General features: G+C 47.2%; 1 protein-coding gene across 3 annotated transcripts in view; it reads right to left on the bottom strand.

The window, feature by feature from the left end:
- Window positions 1-2,239, bottom strand: part of GSTM4 (glutathione S-transferase mu 4) — a 10,229-nt gene extending 7,990 nt beyond the window's left edge. Inside the window, exons 1-5 of one of the 3 annotated variants that reach the window (XM_025038457.1) lie at window positions 1,982-2,239; window positions 1,467-1,542; window positions 1,005-1,069; window positions 628-709; window positions 427-527 (exon numbers count right to left, since the gene is read on the bottom strand). In XM_025038457.1, the coding sequence (XP_024894225.1) occupies window positions 427-527; window positions 628-709; window positions 1,005-1,069; window positions 1,467-1,542; window positions 1,982-2,065 (408 nt within the window). In that variant the 5' untranslated portion in view covers window positions 2,066-2,239. The other 2 variants (XM_025038456.1, XM_006919610.3) reach the window with 2 other exon arrangements.
- Window positions 2,240-7,960: the final 5,721 nt, after the last annotated feature.

Genomic DNA, 7,960 nt, shown 5'->3' with positions numbered 1-7,960 from the left:
AAGAAGCTGTAAGTTCTAGGTGGTGTCGAACAGAAGGAACACTGAGCACTTTCTGGACAGATGAAAATTTAAGAGGCTGAAAAGAAGGTAGGAGGGGCATGGGGTGCTGTGGATGTCCTGCACCGCCTACAGGGCAAATGTGCTGATGCCTGCGGTGACAAGGAGGTGACACTGGCCTAACAAGGTAAACACACTGCTAGGAATTGAATGTTTAACCCTGTGGAGTCTGGACTTATATCCTAAGATTGCCAGAAACTGAGTCAGAGATTTTACATGAGGCAATTGGAGCTTATGAGGGTCACTATCTGGGCAGTATAGGGACCAGCTTGGAGGATCAGAAGCTCCAAGGAGCTCAAATGGCAAACAGGAGTAGCCTAGATGGGCTATCAAAACCTGTCCAGCCCAGTCCTGCAGGAGGGGACTTACAAAGTCAGGGCTATAGCAGACTCCAGCCAGCTGATTGGATACGTCCATAACCTCATTCTCCAAAATGTCCACACGAATCTTCTCCTCTTCTGTCTCCCCACCTATAAGCACATAATAGAGACTCACCCCCACCATCCTACACCAGCCAGCCCAGGGGCATGGCCACCTGACCCCCAGCAATCCACCCACAACCCCACTCACATAGGTTGTGCTTGCGAGCAATGTAGCGAAGGATGGCGTTGCTCTGGGTGAGCCTGTGAGACCCGTCAATTAAGTAGGGCAGCTGGAAGGGCAACAGGGGCAGGTCAGTAGAACACCGGGTCCCCTGCATCCTCTCCCTTCATCCAGGGTGGAGATGCAACCTGGCCCAGTGTCCGGCCCATGGTAGGCACTAAATAAATATATTGTAAAATGAATGAGGCTGAACACAGAGCATCATGGAAAAGCAAGGAAGAGAACCAGGAAGCCGAGAGGCTAAGTTGAAGGCCCCAGATCCGGAAACCTCTAAGCTGGGAAAGGAGATCCCAGAGTAGAGGGACAGTTCACTTCCCCATAGCACCCCCATCCGCAGCACCTACATTGGGGAAGTCGAGGCCCAGCTGGAATTTTTCGCTCAGCCACTGGCTTCTGTCATAGTCGGGAGCTGTGGTGGAGAAGATGGAGTGAAACAAACCTCCCCAGAGGTCAACCATCTTTCTCGGGGAACCTACTGAGCAATGCCAACGCCCCTGACAGGTGGATCTGGAATCCAAACCACTAACTCTCAGTCCAGGTTTGGGAAAAACACTTAGAAGTCTCAGGAACCTACATGGGTAAGGCTCACACAAGGTGTAGACAAGCCCTAGGGGAAGCCTCCCAGGTACTGACACAGGGGGCCCAGCAATCCCCTCCCCTGTCCTGTCTGAGAAGGCCAAGCTGCACCCTCAGAGGGGCTCGGGAAGGGGCCGTAGAGGTGAGCAACAGGTGGCCAGGGCACAGGTGCCTGGTACCAAATCAGCAGGCATTGGGCTGAAGTCAAAACAGAAGGAGGATGCCATTACCGTCCCCCATCGTGTACTTCTTCTCCTCATAGTTGGAGGCTGTGTACTCCAGGAGCAGGCGGATGGCGTGAGCCAGCTGGGAGAGAGGGCCGCGACAGTGGTCAGAGTTGGAGTGTCCTGACTGCGTGACTGACTCTCCGCTGCGGCTGACCCCCGCACCCTCCCACACCGCGCGCGGGCGCGCGCACGCACACACTTATTCCCCTTGAGGAGAGGCCGCCGGATGGGGCTGGTCTCCATCCCCCCTCCCTGAGAACCGTTTTGGCAGAACCGGCCCCCAAGCTGTGCAGCATTTCTCGATCCTCCCGCCTCCATCCCCTCTCCAGGACAGACTCTTCTCTCACCCCGCGGATATCCCAGTAACCCAAAGTCATGGTCATGGTCAGCGTTTCGTGGTTTCACGGAACTCTGCAAAGTTGGACTGGAAGTTCATCCGGGTGCCTGGGCCCGGCCGGGGTGGGGCGTGACTGAGGCCCCGCCCCCCGCCCCCTATACGCCGCGCACTCGCCAACTACCCAATCTCTCTGGCCTCCGAGATCGCCGCACGCGAGACTCCGGAGCCCGGCGTCTGGGTCCCAAGCCGGGAGGAAATAGTCCATTTCCGCAACCGAGCCGGGGGCAGGGTTCGAGATCCAAAGTCTGGACGCTGAGATGAGGAACTTCTCTGACTCGGGCTCGCCAGGGTCCCCCAGCCCGCTCCGCGGCTCCCCGCCCGCATTCAGATCCCGATTAGATTGGGAGTCAGCAGTGCGCTTGGAGGTCTAGTCGGAATCGCGAAAAGAACAAGGCTCCTCTCCTTGCCCTTCCCCTTGCCCCGCCCTCCAGGCGTGGCTCAGCTTGGTCCCTGGACTGCAGATTTCCCAAGGTCTCAGAGAGGCTCCTGCCAAGGAAAAGCTAAAGTGGCACCCTCAAATCCAGAGCTCAGATCACCCCCTGTCACAGAAACACTGGCTAGTCTGAAAGCTCCTCTAAGACCTGAGAATCCCTGACAGCCTCTGTCTTCAGGAGCACTCTGTAGTGGGATAGCAATACCCACCGCCAGGGGCAGAGAACATGAAGTTTGCTCTCCGTGTTCTTTTTTTCATGGACTTTGGAGAACCCAGCCAATCAGTTAAGTGGCTAAGAGTGATAAGGATCGCATGTACATTAATCTAATGGGCCCCAACCTTTTTGGCACCAGGGACCAACACTCCTATGAGAATCTAACGCCTGCTGATCTGAGGTGAAGCTGAGGCCGTGATGCTAGCTCTGGGCAGCAGCTGCAAATACAGATGAAGCTTCCTTCTCTGGCTAGCCTGCTCATCCTGCCGCTCACCTCCTGCATGTACGATCAGGCTCCTAACAGGCCCCCTAGGGGTACCAGTCTGCTGCCTGGGGACCAATCCCTGTATTAATCAAGTTGCTTTATGGACTAGGTTATGAACCTAAATCCAGAACCAGCTCCTGCACAGGGGGAGGATATCGAGGTGCAGCCCACAGGGAGGCGGTATCAGCCATGCACACACAGAAGTGCTTCCCCTCTTTTAACAGTTATAGTTTTTATACTACGTTAAGGATTTGCCATTCTGTGTTTTATACATCTTGAGCTTGGAACAGAAACATTAGTGGAGTCAACTGAGTAAATGTATTTTTTTAAAAGCTAATATTAAACAATATTTTTAAATAAGTCAAACAGATAGTGTTACATTAGCATTCATCCATTCAGTCATTCCTTTATTGAAAAAACAATTTAGACCTTGTCATTTCATAGGCACGGTGAATAAGATAATCTTGACTATGAAAGAATGGAAGTTGGGTGGGAACCACAAGGGAAAGATGTTTTTAAATAGACAGATTTTAGTGTGAACTGGAATAAGCAGATTGGAAAAGAATCATCTTATTTGGTTTTATTGATATTTCTTCAATGTATGTATAACTCGCATTTATTTCAATGTTTAATATTAGAAGTGTTTTGGGTCTCCATTGAGAAGTTTGGTGACCAGAAATATGCCTTAGGAACTCAACTATTGTTTATATCAATTAGCCAGTGGTAAAACTGGTTTCCTTATCATTATTTTGCTTAAAGTTGCGGTTTCCAAGAACTTTACAGAGGACTTAACTGTACTCTCGCTTTTCCCTTTGTTAAAAGTGCCAACTCTAAAAAAAAGTGCCAACTCTGCTATCATTCATTCAACAAATGTTTCAGTACCCTATGTACTGGGCTCTGCATTTGACTCTGAGAAAACAGAGGAACAATCCCTACCCGCGGGAAGCCCGTGGGTTAGTTTTGTGCTATGCAATATGGTAGCCACGGGCCACATGTGGCCACTGAGCACTTGAAATGCGGCTAGTGCGACCAAGGAACTCAATTTATTTTATTTTATTTGAATTAATTTCAAAAACTGATAATTTATTCATTGAAAATCTTTTAGATGTGTTTGGTTGGGTATATGAATCAACTTTTTTCAACTGTAAATGTTTTGAAATCTAGATACAGATCAAGTATTTCCAATGCAAAATTTTAATTTCAATTTAAAAATTTAATTGAGATGTGCTGTAAGTATAGAATATACCTTGGATCTCAGAGACATAGTGGGGGGGGGACATTTGTACAATATATCATTAATTTTAAATTGATTTACATGTTTAAATGATAACATTTTGGACATATTGGGTTAAATAAGATACATTATAAAAGCTACTTTCTTCTTGCTAATGTGGCTGCTGGAACATTTAAATATTTCCACTGGATGGAGCTCATCTAGAGTATGAGATCAACAAAGAAGACCCGCCTGATGTGGCAGCACCGGGGGGAGGTCTGCTTGTGCCTAGGTCACGAGAGAAAGGTCAGGAAAGTCTAAGGGAGCAAAGTGTGAGTGACCTTGGGAGGTGCACTCAGATGTGGGCATTGCCATTCTGGACAGAAGGAGTACACAGAAGCATAAAGCAATGGGCACTTTCCAGGGACTGCACGGAGTGTGGAGCGATGGTCAGAGAGGCCAATCTCTTCATCTGGCAGGCACCGCCCATGGTCAAGAACGCAGTTGAGAACAGCAAGGGCATCATGAGTACTGGGGAGTCGGGGCTGCCCCTCTGCCCCCATGCTTTGCCTCTCTTGATCTGAGGGCAGGTTTGTGCTGCTTGCCTTGGGCTCCATCATTGAGAGAGACTATGGTACGCTGGCTTCTGAAGTCCATATACACATTTCAACATGCACTTAATAATTTAGCAAAACCCAGTGTCTGAAGGTAGTGCAGGGCTCTTGGTGCCTGAAACATTTAGAAGATCCTAAATGCTTACCTTAGTCAAAATGGCAATGTACCTTCGTGCTATTGTTGACAAGGCGGGAGAAAGCGATGGTGAATTCCACTTCTCAGATGTGGAGGTTGAGATGAGCACTGCGAAGTCTGTTGGGAGAAAGCGATGGTGAATTCCACTTCTCAGATGAGCACTGCGAAGTCTGCTGGTTTGGCCTTGGGAGGATTGCTGGCAGATAACTGGAGTGCTTTTAGAGGCTGCCTGATGAGGGCACCACAAGTGGCAGCTCAGAGGGGTTGAGGAGACTCTGGAAATCACAGAGATGGAGAGAGGAACAAGGCTCATAAAATGCTGGCGTTTGGAGTCTGGGAACCTCATTTTAACTCTGGGCTACTGGGCACTGATTTCCCACATTTTTTTTATGGAGCATAAAAATTGGAGAGAGTAAGAAGCATCCTACTTTATCAATGTACTTTTTTCTTGCCTTCTAACATCCAGCATTCTAATATCAAATCAACTGATTTTAGAATCAGGATGTCTGACAATCAATGACATATTGTAGTTTACCTTGTAGTTTTTTTAAATTTCTCATGTGTGCATAGGATAACAGTGCTTCTCATAATTGATGGGATAGTCTGTGTGCTTTTCCCCTTCAATATGGCGTATTGTTACAGCCTGTTTCTCAGAGCACACTTGCATATTCTGTTAACATTTTGTTATGCAGAATGCATGGAAGGTCTAGAAAGTCACTCCAGCACAGACACAGGATGACACTGATTCCTTTAGTGAACCGAGCGGCCAAGGGCCATGGTGGTCTCGGGAACACCAAGGTAGTGACAGCGGGCTGTGTCACAGGATTTTAGGGCGTGGCCCGTGAGTGATGTGTTTCTACCCTGCCCCTCACCCACAGCAGGTGGCTAGTTGGTCAATCCCTTCACAATGAATAAAGGAAATTTCCTGCACCTGGAAAATAAGGATTATAATATCTGTCCTATCTCCCAAAGCTACATAGATCAAGGGACAGTGATCTCGAGCTCAAAAGAGTTATACCCAATTACGGTGTAAACAAAGAAAGCTGTTGATGCAATGGGTTAGACTATACACAAGAAGATGGAAAATATGTTAGAAAGATGCAGGCAATTCCTGGCTGGCTCATTCAGGCAGGTTCCTGGTTGGGTTGCTTAACTTACATTTTTTAAAATCAGCCTTTCCCACAGCTCTATTGACTTAAAAGTAGTAATTCCCAACCTTTCCGTACATTACGATCACCTGGAGAACTTATTAAACAATACGGGGCCTCACCACAAACCAGGGAAGTCAGAATCCCTGAGGGCAGTGGCATCCAAGGTTTTAAAAGCTCCCTAGATGACTGACTCTCTCGTGGAGCATGTTAAATAGTTGCTTTACAGCATATGCTGTCTCCTTGTCAAAAACGTGATATCCACACTCCAAGATCTTGTCAGAAGATGTAAGTCTGAACTCTCTGCTACTTGATATTTATCAAATGCTCAGCTGCAAGAAATAATATTCCTTATATTATTTCTGCAATCCATTGATTCCTTTAGAATGGCTTAAAACCTTGGGTTAAAACAGACTTTCAGAAAGTGATTCTTCATACCACACTTTAAAAAATGGTGATAAAATTCACCATCTTGACCTAGACTACCCTTTGGGGGCCCTCATAGGATGGCTTTAAAGGAACAGAGCTTTGGCCTTTTGACGACTGCCTGCTGCTACTGGAGACGCCAGGGGACATCCCCTATGGCACTTGAGACCTCTGGCATCATCAGAAACAGGTGTTCCTGCGTGGGAAGCAGAAGAGAGTAACAGCTTAAGGCTATTTTTTACTGTTCTTACAAAAGGTACCCAAAGACCAGGGTGTCCCTTCTCAAATTGTTTACTATAGATCCTCGACAAAGAAAGAGCCTGAGGGATTTTAAGTACCTCTTGCTTTTTTTTTTTTTTTTGGTGTGCGTGTGCATGCGTGTGTGCGTGCGTGCATGTGCATGCGTGTGCATGCGTGTGTTTCCAACAGAGAGCTGCAGCCCGCAGTGCCAGCCCTGAGGAAAGCGATAGGTTCTCCACCACAGTAAGTTGCCCGGGGTGTCGCAAGGAGGCCTGGGGACATGTAGCAGGCACTCTGAAAGGCCGATGAACAGAGTCAGCCGTGGATCATCCATCCAGACTGTAGAAGAAGTGCCCCGTAGGGAGAGGGCAGGGTCGGAGCAGGCAGTGTAGACAGAAAGGAGGCAGAGCCCTTGTGGCAGGGAGCCTTGTGCTGTCCCTCACACTGGGATCCAAGTACAGCCTGGCTCAGGAATGGAAGGCAGGCCTCATTTTGGTGGATCCTAAAACATTTTCTTAGACGAACACTGCAAGAAATAGCCCCCTGAAACCTGCCATTATATTTTCCCTTGTGGATACTGTGGATGGTGTTCACGATAATGAGATTCTTTGGGAAATATTCCCTCAGGAGTTATTACTGGAACAGGGGGGCCCTCCCCAAGCCTCTGGTTTGCATTTTTATTTTATAGGCACAGAATTGCATAATACGTTGCACTTCACTCTTTGCCTTGCCTTTTAGGAAAGTCACAGCCAAATTTTGTCATCTGGAAAGAACACAGAATCTCATGATGTTTATTCAGTGTAAATCCGGCCTCTGACTCAAAAGATAACCCGGAGCATGGAAGAAAGGTTTGCAAGTCATACATCTGATTAAGGCCTGGTATCCGGAGGTCATTCATTTCAGTATTTAAAATTTCATTAGTTCTATTTTTCCTAAGGACTGTGGATGATGAGAACAAAAACATTTTTGGGTAAAAGGTAAACTTTACAGAGTTCCTTAATAACAGTACCAGTAAAATGAGTGTCTGCCGTTATTAGAGAGATAAGTGGAAAGTCCCCAGGTTGGAAAACAGAATCAAGCAATTTTTTTTTTTTTTTTTTTTTTTTGCCGTAGCTCTCTGGTGAGGAAAAGCTTAAATCTACTCTGAGAAGAAAACGGGAAATAACCAGAACTTATTTCTAATCCATTGCAAGAGGCATTTGTATAAAGAACTGAAGGGCCTTGGAGACTTTGGTCCTTGTGCATATCCCACCTGAACATTCTACCGGGATGGCATCATTGACAGTAGGACACGTTTTAAAAACATCTTTGGCAACACCCTAACGTTAGCCCACTAATGTTGGTTTAGCATCGTTGCCAGTGTATCTTTGCTATTATGAGTAATAACATGAAGTGTTTTTCGCTAACCTCC

Source organism: Pteropus alecto, unplaced genomic scaffold, assembly GCF_000325575.1.
Source record: "Pteropus alecto unplaced genomic scaffold, ASM32557v1 scaffold106, whole genome shotgun sequence".
In the NCBI taxonomy this organism is placed as follows: domain Eukaryota; kingdom Metazoa; phylum Chordata; class Mammalia; order Chiroptera; family Pteropodidae; genus Pteropus; species Pteropus alecto.
This window is presented reverse-complemented; position numbering and strand designations above follow the sequence as displayed.